The 20,212-nt window shown below is 48.1% G+C and overlaps 1 protein-coding gene across 1 annotated transcript in view; it reads right to left on the bottom strand.

Moving 5' to 3' along the window:
• LOC144120556 (uncharacterized) overlaps positions 1-20,212 on the bottom strand; it is a 199,478-nt gene that overhangs the window by 17,880 nt on the left and 161,386 nt on the right. Inside the window, exons 3-10 of the mRNA XM_077653090.1 lie at positions 12,073-12,282; positions 10,683-11,090; positions 9,966-10,225; positions 7,912-8,023; positions 7,213-7,450; positions 5,447-5,800; positions 3,995-4,137; positions 269-460 (exon numbers count right to left, since the gene is read on the bottom strand). Coding sequence (XP_077509216.1) covers positions 269-460; positions 3,995-4,137; positions 5,447-5,800; positions 7,213-7,450; positions 7,912-8,023; positions 9,966-10,225; positions 10,683-11,090; positions 12,073-12,282 — 1,917 coding nt within the window. The remainder of the gene's footprint in view (positions 1-268; positions 461-3,994; positions 4,138-5,446; positions 5,801-7,212; positions 7,451-7,911; positions 8,024-9,965; positions 10,226-10,682; positions 11,091-12,072; positions 12,283-20,212) is intronic.

Below are 20,212 nucleotides of genomic sequence, written 5' to 3'. Positions count from 1 at the left end.
ACAGGTAGCAGGGACTTGTGAGTTCTAAGTGTCTTCTACAGTCTTTCTTGCTACACTCACTTCAGGCTTGGAAACACTTTCAATACTGTGTCAGAATATGGGGACATCCCCCTAAACAGCGACATCTTTCCTTACTTGTGCAGGAAAGGGATCAACTGAATGAGACAAACTGTTATGCTTAACACCCTTAAAAAATTCTTACAAATGTTCAGGCCTTAATGTGTCCACCTGGCAAAAAGTGCGCACCGTGTGGAAATGGTCTACTTACCGGTGCCTACGCTCCCCAAACTCGTCATGGTAGACGCTGCTGTCATAGCGCCCCTGGAAAGGCTGGCCACGGCCCCGGCTGTTGTAGGTGCCCCCCCGCTGCAGGCCACGAAAGGGGCCACGCCCAGCCGCGCGCTGCTGTGCTTCATAGCGGCTGTAGCCACGGCTGTCAAATGCCACTCCCCGGCTATCCCTGTGACAGACAGAAACAGGCAGGCAGGAGCTCAGTGCTCTGTCCCTTGCTAGACTTGGCAGAGCAGCCAGAACAGATCAACAACATATGCACATTCCAAACGAATCTCTCGTCACTGCCAGCATACAAAATTTCCCCACATTATGTTGTCCAGCCACTTGCTAAAAGCAAGCTATGATATTGTTTGGCGAATTAAGTTCCTGATCTTAATAGAGCACCACGGTCCCCTCTGCAGTAATGCCCAAGTTGGATCAATTTTTGGAGTACTGAAATTTCCAATATGCAGCACATTGGAGCAGAGGAAATACAGTTTAGGAGCAGCTTGGAGCACCCATATTTCCAGCCTGAAGCATTTTGGAGCAATAGAGCATCCATGTAGGAGCGCTCTGGAGCGTAGTTTCCAGATCTTTTAGGTTGGCAAACAATGCTGGAAAAGTTTGAGTGTGATGTAAAGATGTGCTACACCATTAATGGCACAGAGTCGCACCTGAGATGTCTTCAATTCGGTTTCATGCAGTATAATTTAAGAGAGTCGCCGTAACTCGCAGGCAAAATAGCTCAAATGTGCTGATGAGTGGCTCTCTATTTTTCTTTATTTCTTATTAAATTTTGTCACATTTTCTTTCACACTTGTGCTTTCCTCAGTCGAAAGCAATAAGACTCATCGTCTCCATATCCTTGTGAACCAGGCCAGACATGATCAATCCCTCTGCTTGCTGAAGCATCGCACTAACCCTGCAGGATGTATAGTGCTTCATTTTTTTCAACGAATGACAGACCACCAGGGTCACCATGTTGCACAACTGGAACGAATGGCGAAGTTCAAACGCAGCAACTCCATGCAGTTGCGCCCATTGTTAACGAGCATTGACCTAGCTAGAAGAATCAGGCGGCAGTAAAATGCACATTACGGCTATGGCAATGAGTTTCAAATAGATAGAATGTCCTGGACACGGTGCTCAGTTGCAATGAAGACGCAAAGGCCAGAAGACTGCGTGCGAGAACGTGCCGTGCGGCTGCAATCTTCACCGCGAACGTACTACATGAGCTTTAAAAATTTTCCATTCACAATGTGAAAATGATGGGTGATACACATACCCGACAGAAAGCAGGAAAAAATCCTTCTCTGCGAGCCTTGCATTTTCCTGTCTTGAAAACACAAATGCTCGCAATTTCTGCCACTGAGCGCAAAAACTTTCAAGACGGAAATTTTTTGTTTCGCCGTACCGCTCAGTCACTTGCATGTGAAACCGCCTTTAGGTGTGAATCTTGCTAGACAGATGCAAAGTGGAGCGATGCATGCTCGTGCGTTTTCAACGCTTGTTGTCTCTCCCTATGCCTCCGCCCTCCCGGCCTTAAACAGAGATATATGCGTTCTATTTCATAGCTTGCAATAAAAGGTATTCTTGCACGTCAAACAGTGCTTAATGACACGATATCAGTCTACGTTGCGGCGCGTTCATCAGTACCACTAGATATAGCCCGAGCTGTACGCATCGATCATGAATGTCTTCGAATTATGATAAAACATTATATCATAGCAGAAAAATCTTGCTACCAATCCTGCGCAACTGCATGACTCTTAGCTTAAAGTGGATGGGCGCATCGCGCCTCGCAGCCAGTTTCGCAATCGGCCATGTTGCGTATGAGATTTTCACAAACGGACTTCAAAAGAGTAATTCCTGCGAGCAGCAGGCTCACCAAAGACGATATTCTGGCAGATGTGATGTGCCGGATGTGCGGAAATCGCCCTATGTGCATGTGTTAATTATACAGTCGAGCCCACATATAACGGCCCCACTTAAGACGAACTTTCGCTTATAACGAACGAGACCTACGCGACCGTCAAAATATACATTATTTCAATGCTACAAAATCACATGTATAACGAACGTCATTAAGCTCTGCTGATCGGTTACAGCGAACAGACGGCGTAAACCCGGCGTAGCGACGCGAAATAACCTGCCTTCGACCCCTTTGTGCGCCCGGCGCGCAGTATGTTTTCCCGATCCTAATCGCAGGCGAACTGCCTGCCCCGTTTCGTGCCCCTTTAAAGCGCGCTACCCTTTCCCTGCCGATGCGCCTTCCAAGATTGCCCTCCCGCCCCTCCTCGCCACTCCGCTCCCCTCTCCTCACTCTCTTGCAAATCCGCACGCGGCCTCCGCGATCAAGCGTGCCGCCTGTGCCAATCACAGAGGCCACGCTCCATGAAGCAGGCCCTGGTTGTAATTCGGGATGGCGGACAGGGACACCGCGCCGATTTACATTGTATTCAGCGGTAGAGATGATGAAAGCGGTCTGGGCGGAGATGACGGCCACTTGCGGGCGGAACTGTTTTCACAAGGCCGACTTCGTCGACACAGTGTCTGATGCCGAGCCTGATGCTTCGGAAGATGACCAGACCGGCAGCGATTTGTGGCAGCATGTCAATAACTTTGACATGGCGGGTCATGACATTGGTTGGAATGATTTTATTTTTTGTTGATGACGACGCCGACACCGCGGAACCGTGCACGGATGAGGGCATCGTTCCTGAATTGCGGGACCAGAGTGACGCAGAGGAATCGGATGAGGATGAAACTTTGAAGCCAGCACCTATAAGCGCGCCTGTAGCAATGGGCTACATAGAGCCGACAACTTGTCTATGCCAAGGGCCTCGGCGAAGAGTACGCTTCTGCTTTAAATAAACTGGAAATCTCCCTCATAGGATCTGCGCTGCAAAACCAGACGCACACCACGGACTTTTTCACAAAGAAAAAATTTTGTGTTTTGACAAGCAACTGTCTTTAAAGCTGCGGTCCACTTACTACGAACTTCAGAATATAATGAACGGACGCTGCGTGACGCTCATGTTCGTTATAAGCGGGCTCGACTGTACCACCAAATAATTTTGGTGTCATAGTTAAATGCAAGCTTCGATCGTTTGCCTCATGCTAGACCCAATCGGCCCGCCAGTCGGAGTCACGCCAACGAAACTAAAGACATGCAATCCTGGGACGCTGTAGTGAAGGGCTCCGGAAATTTCGACCCCTTGGGTTCTTTAATGTGCACTGCCATCGCACAGCACGTAGGCCTCTAGAATTTTGCCTCCATCGAAATTTGACCATTGCAACCGGAATCGAACCCGCGTATTTTGGGTCAGCAGCACGTTCAATCAGTTGTTTGACAAAGTTTCTGCCTTTTTTTCATGTAATGGCCTAATGTATTAGAAAAATACATGGTTTTGAAAATGTTTATTGTGCCATTCACCCTTTTTTGTGTTCCAGAAGTATTCGAGATATTCGCCTCAATATTATTTTTTTTAATCAATATTCGTTTCGAATCCACTTCAAACAGAAAAATTACTATTCACACACCCCTACTGCAGAACTACTTCAACAGATTATAACAGATGACTGAAGGTGGTGGTAAGGTGGGGCAGAAGATGGTTCTTGCAACCAACAGGGACTTTCAATAAAACTGCCTTGTATGTGACCACCTTTACAAACAGATGAAGCTTAAATGAAAAAAAAAAAGCGAAAGGCTTTAACTAACCTTGGGAACCTCTCATCACGTATCACGTCGAACTCCTGTCTCCGGTCCCTCCGTTCCCAAGGTCGCTCGCCTTGCAGCATCTGGCCAGACATCTCAATCTTGTCGAGAAAGGCTGTCTGGCATTCACGACTAGCAAAATCAACCTGCAACAGAGCACAAGCAAAGAGAGATGTTGCAACATACAGAAACCACTTGTGGGTGGGCAATGTGTCTGGTGCAAGCATTCAATAAAGTAGATAGGTTAATGATTTGCAATCTGAGCTTGCCTGAACCACAGCTCTCTAACATTTTTGCTTTGATTTCATTGGATGACACTCCTTCAAAACTTTGGAATGCTACCTGTGGGTATCTCATACCTCGAAAAAAAAAGAAACAGAGGAATAAGAGTTGACATAAAAGTGTAAAAGTTAGGGTTCACAAGTGATTCCTAATTACACAACAAATGTGTTGGCAGAAAGGAACACAAGAAGATGACAAATGACAAGAACGGTTTGTCGTCTCTATTCTTGTGTCCCTGTCAACATTCTGAAAGTGCCACTTCATAAATGGGAATAAAAATTAGTATGCCTGTTTCTGAAGTTGAAACTTCAAAACCCTATAACCAAAGTTCTTTCACAGGCAAAATAAAAATTTTAATTTTACTCCTTGATGTAAAGAGAAGCCAATGGCATGCATTTTAGCAGGTTCCCTGCAGCAAAATTTCTTAAAACGTCTCGACAAGAAACTTAGGTAACATATTACATAGCTTCACAAGGACTTTTACATAAAATTTAAATGACATATCTGGAATCACACACAAAAATACATGGTCCCTGAAAATTTCACATTGTTAGTTCATTAACAAAATATTTTTTCAGACCACCTTCCTGTTTAAAGGGCTACAGACACTTAATTTTTGTTTCATGTTTTCTTCTCTCTAATGATGCATGAGAAATTGGAATAAACGGATCGCCCCATGGTATTCGCCACCGACCATTAGATATTGCATAAATGAATTTCTTCTCTCATGCTCTTTTGGTTTCATCCACTGAGCAATGGCTGCAATATGACTGTTGATATGTCATTTGTTGTCATTCCAGCTCTTGAAGCAGACTGGCATAACTAACCACAATAGTGAACAAAAACTATGTACTATCAGCTGTTACATACTAAACGTTTTTCATGCCTCACGTGACCTAAACATACCTTAAACCCATCCCCTTAATCCTTGAAGCCATCATTCAGTTTTTAAACCCAAAACAGCATCAAGAAAAATTTAATTATAAATTGTTTAGCAGCCATAGGCAAATACCATGGAGGATCCATGTTTATTGATGTCTAGCGCATTATTTGAAAGGAGAAAAACGAAGGCAAAAATTTGGTGTCCATAGTGCTTTAAGATTTGCAGTGACTAGAACTCATGAGCACCAAGCTCTATAGACAATCATGGTTCTTGCTGACAGGCACACACACCTGCAGCTTTTTGCCACCCAGGACCCTGCCACGCATCTCTGCCACAGCGTGCTGCGCGCACTCCAGGCTCTCGAAGTAGACCAGAGCGTGGCCGCGCTCCCGGTCGATGACCGCAAAGGAGACGGGCCCGTAGCGGCCAAAGGTACGACTGAGGAATTTGTCCGAGACCAAATCGGTGACCCCGTCCAGCCAGACGCACATGGTGGGCATGCTCTTGCCAAAGCCCAGCTTGATGCGGTTGGCGCCCAGGTTCTCGCCGTCCAGCTTGCGCATGGCCTTCACCACGCTCGCTATGTCCGCGTACTGGATGAAGGCGTACGATGACGCCGAGCCCTGCTTCTTGATGTCAATCTCCTGCGGAGGTCACAGGCATGTGGCGGGAGATTTAGGGTGTGTTCCAATTCCCACCTCTCAATTAGTAATTTTTTTTTTTCAGCAGAATCAAACAGTCTGTTTAGCTGCCTTGCAAAGCAACTAATGCTGCAAGCCGACACATTGGAGAAGTCATCAAGGCTTCAAACTACCGTAAATTCAAAAGAAAATGTGTAACAGGAGAAGGAAGGGGAAAAGGAAGGCTCAAGGTGGCCTTCATGAGTGCGATTTTCCAATATAAACGTGGCATTGGCATTGTTGCAGACAGGAAGGCTTACATAAAGAACCTTCAGTACCAATTTTTTTTGCACCCCCCCCCAAGAAAAGAAAGGAATGGAAGGCAGAGCGGTTTTGTCACATGACTGCCATCTATATACTTAGCTGCCTGCTACTAGAAACCAGAGCACACCCGACAGTCTGCATGGTACATTAAATTTAAAGTACTGTTGTAGCCACTTTGCCATTATGCTAAGCAAAATGTTTTAAGAGAAACAGGAAAAATGCAAGACACAAACAACTACTTCAGTGACACAAGGAAATCTCCATTGTCATTTAGCATATTTCTGCTCTCATTGCCAGGAGGGAGAAGAAAAAATAAAGCCTTCCTGTTTCTCTTCCAGTTACGAAAACTTCAGCAGATTTATCAACTTGCTCAAGCTGATGGTTCCATGTGAACACATGTAGAGGGTGATCTGCTTTTAAAGTGAACACAGGAAAGCATGATGAAGTTAAATCACAGCTCCTCACGGTATCTCGCAAGGCACAGAAACCATGGCAGCTCTTTTTGCACAGCCCGCACTTGCTGTCAGCTTGCAGGTGTCCAACATATGGTGCTTATGCATTCATTCTAAAGTGGGTGGTCCAGTTCATTTACTTGCTTCAGGCATTGCCTGGCAATGCTCTGTAGCTACACAGATTGTTAATCTACACATAAATACTTCATCAACTCATAAAAGTTCAGAAGAAATAAATGTAGCCAGAACTGCTTAGAGGTGCCAAAATTGCAAAATTAAAGGCCTCCCAAATCACCTCATGCATAGATAACCATTCAGGAAATCATTCGGTTAAGACCGATTCATGCCAAGAACATATTAAACATGCACCAAAACATGCATTTCTAGAGCTGTCCTTTTTGAGTTAACAAATGTACAAAGCACTGTTGTGCAGTGAAATTATAAGGAGGTGCATTATGATTCAATGCGTTTGATTTCTTCACAAGCAAATGGCCTTGTTGCACAGATCTCACAGTGGCATCTTGGCCACACACTGTTGACAGCTTCCGCAGTGTTGGAAATCAGATCAGCCATGAACACAATGGTCACGACTGCATCAGCACAAGCCACCTACACATTCTGCAGCATACATCGAAAACAACAAATGCGATCAACACTCACAATGATGTCACCAAACTGGTCGAAATGCTTCCTCAGCTCTGTGGTTGTGATGTCCTTCTCAAGGTTGCCAATGAAGAGCGTCCGTGTTGCCTTGGGATGATACTCATCCAACTCGGCTTCGAGTGGCCTGAATTCATTGTCTTCACCGTCCAGACCCTCGTGTGATGTCACCTCAATCTTGCAGCCAAAGAAGAGCTTGTCCTTGGACACCTCCAGTGCCTTCTCCACATCCTCGGGCCTAGCAAACCACAAAGTGTCACTTAGCTTCAGTTCCAAGCAAGCCAGAATGGTGATGCTAGAATCATGAACCTGCTTATTTACCCAGAAAACCCCAGAAGTAGAAGCACACCTATGCAAAGTGCTGCGCAACACCTGTGACAGGTCCTTAAGTTAGTAATAGCAACAGCTTTGCAACTCGCACTGCATATTCCAGCTTTAGTTTTACCCTTAATATGATGAGCTTATCAAACTATTTCCGAGATATACACCCCCGCTGCACTTTTATGCATTGTTTTATACTTGGCCAGCACTAGACAATTTTGAACCACTTTGCAGTTATTACAGCCTCCAATGCAATCAGCAAATCTTGTGTCAGTACACACAGCTCAGCCCTGACTGCAGCACAGTCGATGTCGCAGCTTAACACAGCAACTTGCTGACAGGCGTGCTGAGAGGCATGCAGACAGAGAGCGCACTCACTTCTTGAAGCAGACCACAGCGTATCGCTCGGTACCCTGCCCGATGACCTTGACGACTGTGACTTTGCCGTGTTTCTTGTACTCGTGAAAAAGGCCATCCTTCAAACTTGTGTCTGAAATGCAAAGGTTAATGCACTTGAGAGTGTGTCCACCTTAAAAAATGTGCACACTAGGAGGAGCAAAACTATAAGAAGCACCACTGTAACAACTCGTGATAGAGACAATGTTGGATTACATCAAGGAGAAAAAAAAAGTGGCTCATCTGTCCTGAACTTACTTCGTATTTTTCCCAAGGAGATAATTCTTATAACCCATTCAGGCTAGCTGACCTGGTGCTTTACAATATTATTTGCTTGAGGAAATAAATACATGTTGAATATTAACTGGCAATGCTCTCGGCAGTAATGACTGGTAGCTCCACAGTGATGACACTTAATGTCAACTACACCAGGTGAAGTGTTATGCTAAGGCAACATCGAGTGCTAAGAAATAATTTTTAAATGGGCCATCATATATTGCCACCATTGATGTAGCGTTATATGACTGTTTAAAAAAAAAATGTGAATCTGTTATCCCAGTACCAGTGATATGATTGGCCGAGGTCGCTTTGGAGCCGCATTTGGAGCAGCTTTTGCAGTAGCTTTTGGAGCAGCCAAAGGTGCCTTTTGGCGAAGAAAAGTGAGCACTTAGCGCAGGTATATATCTTATTTTCCGGTGTATAGGCAACTTTTTTTATTATTTTTCGTCGTTACGATTTATATACAGTGAAAAATGATACACCACCATGCACCATCTTTTGTAGCACCTAGTAGCTATGTCTGAAAAGAAAATCAATGTGTAAACAAGAAGAATCGAGTTATTGGACAGTTTTAGCACAGCACGATCCGCAACAGTGATTTGCTTCCGCGGAGAGCCGCGGACCCAACCACACCTGCACAGTTACCGGCGTGCGCTCTTCAGGGCCAGCAGCGAATTGTGCAAATGACTCACATCGGATGCGGTTAATGGTACGCGCATGCAGCATGCACTACGTTAAAACTATTTAAAATGTTATCTTAAAGCTAGAATCACATAATTTCGCATCCACTGGACTGAATGTGGTAGCGGCACTAAGTGCATGCCGCCACCACATCCAGTCCACTCATATTCTCAAAAGTTTCAATTTCAGCTTCGCATCTGTATGGCTTATGTGCGCCATGCGTTGTTTTTTACTGATCACGATGCTTCCTGCGAGGCGAAGAAGCTATGATGCAAAACTGGAGTTGTATGCTGTCGAGTATGCGCTGGAAAATGGGAACAACACAGCAGAGAGACAGTTTGACATGAGTGAAAAAAATTGGTCAGGAACATCTGTCTCTTTGATAGGGCAATGAAGCGAGCCCCAAAATCGATGCCCACTGAGAACTTCGCTGTAGCATGCAGTTTCCCCACTTCAGCCAAAACAGGGACATGGAACCCAAGACCGGTGCTGTTTGTGAATGTTTTTGTTATGCTACTGCCAGCATGTCTTCCACGTCATGGGATGACCAGAATATATCCCTACATGCTGCAGGCCTATTTCGCTTCTCTGCTTTCATTATGCGAGGTGACAACGGGCCGGCCAGCATGATATGCAGCATGCAGGATAACACATGGCATGATAAACAATATATGCAGATATGCAGGATAACATGTGGTGCCCGAGAATTTTCTTCTTAAGTAAATACAGAGTTTTGGTACAGGCCTGGCACAAATTACTTGTATTTTGCCATAATGTAGCAGCATTTAGCAGGCTCTGCCTTTTGGTGTAGCAATCACATCACCGCAGTATCTTCTGTTAACTAGACAACAACAAAAGCAATAATGTGTTGGACGTGTTTGACGCCATTCGACTGGAGATTCCCTACCACTATATAAAAGTCCTTTATCCTCACCATTAGAAAGCAACATGGACAAGAAATAAAAGCTGGCGATGAAAAGTAACGACTCATTTTTGCCCATTTTCCTCACTTTGCCACGCTGTTTACCATCATAAATGCGTATGTACTCGCCCCAATTTTAGACCCCTTCACTTACCAGTAGACCTGACCGGTAGATTTCGAACGCAAATGCCAAGTGGTCGCTTGTCCTCTCGATCGCCTATAGTACTGCCATCTAAGGAGTTGCTGTTTGGCAAGCAGTTGCCACTGCTACTGCTGCCATTGTTGGTCGTGGCGCTACCGCTGTTGTTTGGCGTGGAGATGGTTGACTGCAAGAAGGAGCCTGATGATGGTGCCGTCACAGCGCTGGCTGGTCGCTCACCCCGTGAAACCTTCGTGCTGCTGCTTGACTGGAGCCTGGACAGGCCACAAAACCAAGATAAAGCTGGAACGCATGTACAGACGGCAACACTTGTGAAGGCACATAAGCCTCAATAACACAAACAAACAAAACAGTCCCCCTGGACTACTTAACAGTACTTAATGGCAATAATCTAGCAGAGTACTATATATTGCAGATCAACTCAACATCCCCTCCAAGAAATCTTTCTTGAGTTGTGCCCATGACAGCCAACAGACTGACCAAAACTGGGATAGAAACAGACAAGTATAAAAACTGCACACAGAAAGCGACTTGCTTCTCCAACATTCCTCGTGACTTCCACGGAATAATACCTTAATTTCTACTTCCATATGCATCTCATTGTATCAAACTGCACTAACTCAGTAGCAAATGCAAGGTGTGCATTGAACTGGTATCATCCTAACCTGAGCGTCCGCAGCCAAGAATGTCAACCAGGAATCAGTCGCTTACGTGGGTGACTTGTTGGGTGAGAGGGAGCGCCCACTGCTGTCACTAGAGCTGGAGCGGATCTTCGAGGATGATGATCCTAAGCGGCTGCCACTTGAGCTTCGAGAACTGGAGCGTGACCGTGACTGGGACCGCGAGCCATGCTTGTTGTGACACCGCTGTTGCGGCTGCGACTGTGCCTGCAGCTGTGACTGCTGGGGTGGGGAGGTAACCGTCGAACTCACTGCCGAGCCGCGACGCGAAGCCAGCCCGCCGCGTGTTGCCGACGGCGAGCCGCTGTCCTTGTCATCGGGGTATGGTTCACCCGCTGGGCTCAGGCCGTAGCCACCCGGCGGGTCAAAGTGGGATGGCTGTGGCAGCACTGCTGGCTGCCTGGATGATACGCCATGACTCCGGAAGTGACTGCCGGCCCTGCGCGGGGAGACACACACGTGAAGCCTAGTTACACTACCTGCTTCTCCTTACTTAGACATGCACTCTGTTCAGCGGCAGACTTCTTAACCTCTCATCGCCATGGCACCAATAACGATGCCCATTTCCTTACTAAATGCATATTCCAATCGCACTGAAATTATGATGCAGCTCAAGGTACAAGTCCATCTTGCTCCTCTTTCCTGTAATTTAAACTAACTGAAAGCGAGTTCACTCTCTTCAACAAACTGTCCAAAACAGTGCTACTTCATTCTGCTTTAGTATTGTAATGGTGTTTCACTTCCGTCTTTTCAAGTGCCATGCCTCTGTTTCATGTTAAATAAAAGCTTTCCAACATTCAATAAAGAAATTCAGCCAGAGCTGTACCTGCTTAGTCTCAAAGTTACACCACAGAGCCACAAATGCAAGCAGGCCCATCATTTTAAGGCGAAAGCCTTTAATGGCTCATACTCACGGCCATGGATCTGTCCGGCGTCCGTTACATCCAGTAACTAAATGACGTCGTTGAGATAAGGCACCAAAGCAACTACAACAGCCTGAAGCAGCTGCGTGCAGCTGCTATCAATCGAGATAAGTCTGGTGGCATCGCAAAGCAAATGATAAAGCTGTGTGGCCGATGAGCGTGTGATGACATTGAGTAGCGTCACCATCATTCGAGAGGAGCGCTCCCCAGGCAATCTTGCCGTAGGCCTCCTGAACGCCGATCTGGAAGGATGCCGCCTAAACGCTCTTTGTTGTCTTTAATCAACATCTTCACCACACATTGGCGACACGTGCAGCAACACCGCGCTAAAGGCTTTTGCCTCACCACCCCCTGAATTTTTTTCTTTACTGCCCTCCTCTGGCTGATAATGCCCATGTAAAAATATGAGCTCACTAGTAGAAGCGCAGCACTCAGAGTAAACCACACGCCTAATGTAGGAAGCAAAAAAGAATTCAGAACATAGGGCCAGGCACTTACCCGTACTGTCCAGGCAAGAGGGAGGAGGTTTGCAACCTGTCCGCTCCGTCCTGGTAGGCAGAAGCATTGGAGGCCGCTGATCGCGCGTAGCGATCTCTCGAGCGGCCCCGGCTTTGGTAGCTATCCTCATCATGGTAGCCCGTTGTTCGTCGCACATATGGATCACGGTCCCCCGCACGATCATAGTAGTAGCCCCGCTCGTCCCCAAATCTGCAAGATCGATGAAGCAAATACATTAACTTCATGGGTGTTAAAAGTAGGTGCCGGACATTTTGGTTTAAACCGAAAGCCACCCATAAAACATTCATTTTTTTTTCTAATTCGGTTTCAACTGAAAAAAAGTAAGTATCCCTGACATGCATGCGAGAACTGGCTTGTTGTTCAGTAGCAGTTACAGTAGGTCATAGGAGAAAATAAAGAAAGGGCCAGGAACATGGCGAAACAACAGTAATATTTGGAATTTAGTGCCGCGGTTGCGAGTTTCAAGGCACTGATCCGTGAACTTGGATACACCACTTTAGATCAGGAGGCTCCACATCCTAGCCAAGCATTGCTGGCTATAGTCAGATACAACTCAAGAACACAGCTACTTAGTCAAAGGAGCACTGGAAATGAATTGAAGTTTGCCTGCATAGGAAGGGTACCGCGCTTCAATCACAATGACCCCACTGTCACCGAAAACACAAGATTTAAAAATCTAGAAAACACCAGGACACAAAATGCAGGTGTTGTGATCACTGGCTGATTTTGCAAGTAACTTCATGCATCAACACTGATTTTCGGTCGCAGATCGCAGAGGCTAGACTACACACCCATTCACTTGAAATCAGCGGCAATCACTACTTTCGGTGTAGGTGTTCTAATCAAATGGTGAAAAATTTTTACATTCAATTTTCTCAGCCATTAATCCGCTTTAATTTGCTGCTGGACAAACGTCAACATACCCAGAAAGGGCGTGAAAATCCACTTTTATTGAGCACAATAATTCCATGAAATTGTTCTCAGTGTCCCTTTAAGTAGGTTTTTCTACACCACTTAGCGGCACTGACAACTTCTGGAACCGTAATGAGCAAATGTCAACACAAAATCATGCATTGTTTAAATGGCAAGAAAGTGACATGTTTCTGGCATAGTTCCATCGTCGCCATCAGCACACGAACCAAATAATGCGCAGGCCTCTCTTTCAATGCAGAGTGCAACCAGAACATGAAATCCAAGTTTTCATAACGAAACTTCGACTTAAGAACAGTGACATTTTTATTTTGTTACGACTGTACAACTTCCTTCTGCAAGGATAGCTCTTAATAAGACAATGTGTGTGTTAACTTCTGTTACAGGAGCTGCTCCTGTTAAAAAAAAACAAAAAGACTCAAGATAAGGTCTGGTAACAAAAAAATTCATACACAGAAAATAACATTTTCCAGAAAAAATAAAGAAAATGGAAAGCTGCATTGTGAAATAAACAGAAATAAGCACTGAAAAATGTCCCATTCTATAAAAAAAAAAAAACTGAGAAGTCCAGCCTTTACAAGTAACAGCCATAAAAGGTATGGTAGTCCAATGAGCAAATTAAAAATAAAGGAAAGCACTGCTTCTTTGCCTGCATCCAGCTTGGTGTTATTATAAATGTTCTCGATATTTTTCACCCCCTCCACCCTCTCAGCACACAAGCATATGCGCACATTTCCTGCTGGCAAACATGTGCAACCTTGCGATAGCTTTGAAATGTGTATTCCTTTCAAAACAGCCGCTGCTAAAACGTAGCATCAACTGGAGAAAGAGTGGCCGCGGTGGCTCAGTGGTAAGGGCGCTCGACTACTGATCCGGAGTACCCGGGTTCGAACCCGACCGCGGTGGCAGCGTTTCGATGGAGGCGAAACGCAAAGGCGCCCGTGTGCTGTGCAATGTCAATGCACGTTAAAGATTCCCAGGTGGTCGAAATTATTCCGAAGCCCTCCACTACGGCACCTCTCTCTTCCTTTCTTCTTTCACTCCCTCCTTTATCCCTTCCCTTACGGCACAGTTCAGGTGTCCAACGATATATGAGACAGATACTGCGTCATTTCCTTTTCCCCAAAACCAATTATATAACTGCTTGTTCCGTTTTCCGGTCACCGAGCTACCACTGTATTTCGCCCCAGAGCCCTGTACCAGTGCACATTCTCGCCTGTGCTTATATCAGGGGAATCTTCACAAACCTATCTTCGGATCTTGTTCCCCGGAAAAAGTCAATGGAAGTAAAAACTGGTCAACAGAAACCAAGTAAACTCGATGAATACAGAGATCCACAAAATATTTCTCCCAGGGTTTCCCAGAAACCAACCCAGGAACCTCATTTATCATCAGACGAGACCGATCTCCCCGCACGAAGCATTTTCTTCTCTCTTTTTAACATCGTTGGCCGAGCAGACAGTTTCGGCGGCGCCAGCGTGTCGAGTGGGCGCGCTGCCCGCGATTACGTGGCCTCGGCCGCGGCGCGCCGACTCCACCCGACAGGCGCGAAACGGCGGTGGCGCTGTTTACGAACGGTTGCCGGGCAACGCCAAGTCTTCATGCACGGCACACACCGCGCGCATCCCTGGTCGATGCGGCCTGGCCGCCCAGGGTCGGCCCCGACGCTAGGCGGCAGAGGCGAAAGGCGTAGCGGCCGCTAGTCGGCGATTGTGCAGCATGATGTTCCAGCTCTAAGCGCGCCTCATCGTCAAGTGGCACGACGACACGCGTCGTAAAACCTGCGGTTGCCTTGCAAACAAAGAGATGACCTAATGGGATAAGAAGCAGACTTCTGTTTCAGTTGGCGCTATGAAAGACCAGATGATGCCCAAGGCCTTTTCACGTAGTTCTTGCAATGCTCGCGTTATGTGAACCAGCCTAAACTTATCGCTCGAGACAGCGACAGAAGCCAGGGAGAGATTTCCTCTCTCTGTTTTGGCTACTGACCTTTTTCTATATATATTTGTGGGTAACCCGATAACATCTTTTAAGAGGTAGCCCACTGCGAAATTTACAAGAGGTGGGCCGGCCTTAAGGGGAGCCGAATTGCGTGGTGCCTGACCGGCGTGTGTGGTTGCAGCTCGGGCGAATTTTTTCAGCCGCTTTACATCACGAACTCTCTTCCAATAAATTCTGAGTTATTAGTGAGCGCCCAGGTTACGTTCTGCAATCGGATACAACACAAGAACGAAGCGGCGAATGGCCGTCAAAGGACCCCTCTAGGCTCTAGCCAATGGCGTCGACCAATTATCCCCTTGGACCTGCTGGTGTGAAATCGGAGGGGGTGGCGGATGAAGGGGAATAACCAAGGCTCCGTTACTGAGTTGTACAGCTGGAACATCATGCCGAGTCTGCGGGCGAGCGCGCAAGGACGACGCTAACGACCATCCTGCGGCGGGTGCAATACCATGGTATGGTAATCATGGCAAGCCGCGCATAAACTTGCCGCACAAGCGATGCCTGGATGGGCACTCTAGGCACTGTCAACGCCAGTCGCCCCGAGCGGGCACTGGAGAAATCAAAGGTGGTCACCCTCCGCCAAGAGAGAGAGACAGAAGTAGCATTTATTGACGGGGATCCGAGGCGCAGCTCGGTCCCAGCCATGTCCTCCTCCCCCTCAGCCGTCGACCGGGATCTCAGCAGCGGGCAGGGCGAGAGGGATGACTTCACGTTGTCCCTTTTCTTCCAGTTTGAGAAGCAGAGCCTCACAGGACTCGTGTGCTCTGTCAGGTTCTGCATAGCTAGGACACGCTCATATCACATGGATCATGTCCGCTATGCCCTCGCAACGCTTGCACCTGGGGCTGAAAATCTCCGAGTGCCACTTGCTATAAAGCCGGCGGTTTGGGAATACTCCCGCTTGTAGTTTACGCCACACAGCCTCTTCGCTTTTGGTGAGCTGATTACGCGTGTTTGGAAGTACCGCTCTGCCTAATTTTTAACGTTTTAGGATTTCTTGATGCGTACTAAGATCGTCATCGAATTGTAGGTGCTCCTCATCGCGCGAAGGGAACGGGGTTGCGTATGAGGGGCGCCACTGGGATCCCGGAAGGTAGCTAATCATCGGGCCAGTGTGCGCGCTTTCTCGTTCCCCCTCAGCCCGTGGTGCGCCGGTGCCCAAATGAGCGCGACCTGTTGTGCCTGTGGTGGGCCATCGGCCAACACCCCCGATGTCCCATGCCGTCCGCGCATTCTGCGACATCTGTATACAAGACGTCATGTCTGCCCCCAAAACGGGCTTGCAACGCTGCTGCTCTATCCCTCCTCTGGCTCCCATGGTATAGATGGGACCTTTGTCCCTATTCTGTCCAGGAACCTTGTCAGTACGTCCGGAGCATTCTCGAGGCTCATTTCCCAGATTTTCCAGGACGCTGCGACCAGTACGACTGCGCAACAATCTCTGGTACTGCGAGGTCGTTGCAATGAGCTCTTCGAGGGTATTAGAAATCCCTAGTCTCGAAAGCCTGTTCGTCAATGTATGAGCTGGTCTACCTAGTGCCGTTTTGATCCCGTTACGAATGGGAATGTCTAATTTGTGCTTTTCCGCCTTGTGAAGCCGAAAATACGGCGCCACGTAGATTATCCTGCTGATTATGAAAGATTCGACAAGCTTAAGGAGGTTAGCTTCTTTCATGCCCGCATGTTTGTTTGCGACCCGTTTCAGGAGTCCACAAGTTTGACTGGTGCTAGCCCCCTAACCTCTGTATAGTTTCCGAGTTCTTGCCGTTGGCCTAAATTCGTCATGTACATGTCATGTACCAGAAAAAAAAAATAAACAGTGCATCGGCAATCCTGTTTCAGCTAGTTTCTTATAAGATGGAAACACGAGTCCATGGAGCTGGCTGAATGGCTAATTATTATCAAGTTTTCAACACTAGACCTGCAAATGGTATTCCCGTTTATATCTCACAAGCGAGGGAACAGCTGCTGCTCGTCGGTAACCAAGTGTGTTATCGCACGAAGCAGGGGGGCCTCGACTTAACACTACCGGTCCTCAAGAGCCGGGTCGCGCGAGACCGTCAACAGTTTCGAAGCTGTGCGTTCGGGAAGTGAGCGCAGGGCCTCGCGGGGAAGCCAGCACCCGAGGGCGTTGCCGCAAAGCCCAGGCGCGATCGAAGCGGGGGTCCGGAGCGTGGCGACCGCCGCTACCGACGACGAAGTGCAGGAAAACGCGGTCAGCTACGCTGTCAAGGCCGCACGCCACGGAAGTTGCGAAAAGGCGGCCGCCGCGACACCACTTGGCAGGCGCTTAATCAAACAGCCGCGTGCCAAGAAAAAAAAGAAAAGAACGCCGCGCGCTTCCATACCACAAATACAGAAACACAGCAGCGCGATGCAAGAACCGCGCTGCTCAAACACTGCCCCCGGGCGAGCGATAAATGTCCAAGGCGAAAAGTACAGTGCCTCGATGTCCGCTCGCCTCCGCTATCCAGAGGCGCCCTAGCGAGAAGTCCCTTCGCTCAGCGCCATCTGTGAATGACGTCTCGCGATACTGCACTCCCAGCACGCGCGATAAAAAAGGCCGAGCCGGATGTGTGCTCTGCACAAACACCAAGGCATCTACCTTGCAAACACTGCAGCGCTCTCCGGTTACATCAGGCCACCCACCAGCTGGCCCTCTCTCCTTGGCCTCAACCAACGCAGAACAGGTGTGGCGAACAACACAGCTCAGGGTGCCCACCAACAAGCGCCGACCGCACAGAAAAAAAAAAAAACCCACGCGATTCCAGCAGCCAGCCAAGGGCAGCAACACAACACCCGCAGACTGTTTCTCCGGTCCGCCAGAAGCGTTTACCCGCAAATTTGCAACGCAGTCCCGTTTCAACGCGAAACCAGCGCCACCGGGAACGTCCCCACGCTGACGGCAGCGAGACGATGAAGCACTGCATACACATATTGCGCAAGCGATAGGAATCGCGTCGTGTGGCCACGGGCACCGCTTATCGGAGCACCGGCAGCAGTCCAGCGAGGCTCAACTGCTTCAGCGCCCGCAATAATTTAAGCGCAGAAATGCGGGAACGGAGGAGGCATGCCGCGTGCGCGCAGCGTGTGTCCCTGGGGCAGCGTGTGTGCATACGCGCACGAAACACGGGAGCTGGCCGAAGGAACTCGCCCTCGGAGAGGCCGTTAATTCCGAGCCTGCAACGCGGCCGGAAAGCGCGGTATTATACGAGAGGAAAGAAGAAAAAAGAAACTGACCACACGAGGGCACAAACAGGCCATACAGCTGTTCTGCCACGCACACGAAAAGCAAAGGCGAGCGCGATAACATGCAAATGACAGTCGAGAAGCAACAGCGCGCACAAACCACTAATACGCCTCAGCTCAAAACTACAAGTCGCGACGACTCGCGGTAATGAACGCCGCACCGCGATGAAGTAAACAAAGAGAGGGTACGGGAGAGGCTAGAAGTGCCGTCAGAAGCGACCAGGATATGAGAGGAATGCCACTGTGCTATACTGCACGAAATGGTTCACGGAACAACCACGTTTAACGAGATGACGACGAGAACCCCATCCAACTGTTACTCCTAATAAAAGCCTATTCTATGGCATTTTGGGTAAGTTGAGGTACAGGCACGTAGCCAGGATGATTTTTTTTTTTTCGGGAGGAGCCCTAAGTATTTTTTTTGGGGGGGGGGGGGGGTGAAGGGGAGAAGTGCTGGCCCCGATGTGAGCCTGTGAGCCCAAAAAGAGAATTCGGGGAGGGGGGCCCTGTGGGCAACAGAGGTTGTTGCTGCCAAAACAAGGGAACAAAGGAGAAAAAAAAACAGGGCTGGGGGGAGGCAGCGGATGGTGCGACGATACTGGAAGGGGAAGGAATCACGGCCTTGTGATTCGACCGGAGCCGCAAAAATTCTGCCCACGCATGACAACCGCGGCGGCAGAGAGACGCACTCGCCGCATCCTGCACCGGCGTTTCCGGCGTACAGGCAGCGCGGAGGAGAAATGGCGCCACGACGCAGCAAAACGCGCGGCGGCAGCGGACGTTGCACTCGGAAGCCGGCAGTCAATCCGGTCCGGAAGAACCCGGGTATGTACAGCTGCACCGCGTGCCGTGCCGGGTTTCTTATATCGGGTCGCAACAGCGGACGAGCGTTGCACGCCGACCGAGGTCAGCGAAACGGAGGCAGATGAGCGCAAAGCGAGACGGAGGAAAACTGTGCTCCCGAACATCACTATGAGAAGCATCGTCTACTGGCCAATCTAGAACGAAGTTGGCATGAATCGACAGATTACTACAATCGGACTAACTACGAAGACGCCACTTTTACTGGAAACGGGTTTTTTTTTTATAAACTAGAAAAAGCGAAGCAGAGTATAATACAGTTGTGGCCACCACCGCATGCCAGTAAACTGCGTTCGTCTACACAGACTTTGTGTGTGCGTGGGGGGGGGGGGGGGGGGGGGGGGGGGTGAACCGGACACCAGAGACCCTAGCCTACAACGTCCTTCGTTTCCAAACGGCGATCACGGAGTCCGTTTCGATGCAGACGTCACGTGATTGAATCAAGCTGCGGGAAAATTTTTCAATGCATTTTCTTGGCAATAAATGCGTCTCTTGCTGCCACCCTACAGGAGACCAACACACCGAAAATGGTCATACAAGCTATTCTTTTCTTATTGAGAACAAAAGTTGGACGGAGTTTGTCCTCAGTGTCCCTTCCAAAAGTAGAATTGCGTAATCGGATTACAATATCGAGATAACAACAAAAAGGTCGCAAAACTAATACAGTTGGCACGTGACAAGGAACAGACTAAAAAAAAAAAACATTTGGCTGGTGGTTTAGCATTGCTCAGCATGAAATTTTGTGCAAAAGCAGCAGTTTTTTGCAAGTGCACACTGAAATGTAGCGAAATGCGCGATTGAGGCGAGGCGTCTTCAACTTTTTCATAGTGCCGCGTTTCTGCAGCAACGTTATCAGCGCCAACGTCTATTGCTCTAGTGCTGTGTTGCTGCCACAACATTCTCCACGCCAACCCACGCAGAGCACATCTCTTCTGTCCCTACCGCCATATAGCTTAAAGCGCGAATATTAATTTGATACTAGCATTAGTTGATGACAAAGACAATATTTATTTTATTTATTTACAATACCCTCAGGGCCTTTTTAGAAAAGACATTGAAGAGGGGAGTGGGTTAAACA

The sequence above is a fragment of the Amblyomma americanum genome, chromosome 2 (assembly GCF_052857255.1).
Source record: "Amblyomma americanum isolate KBUSLIRL-KWMA chromosome 2, ASM5285725v1, whole genome shotgun sequence".
In the NCBI taxonomy this organism is placed as follows: Eukaryota; Metazoa; Arthropoda; class Arachnida; order Ixodida; family Ixodidae; genus Amblyomma; species Amblyomma americanum.
The sequence above is the reverse complement of the archived record's forward strand: the minus strand, read 5'-3'. Positions and strand labels throughout refer to the sequence as shown.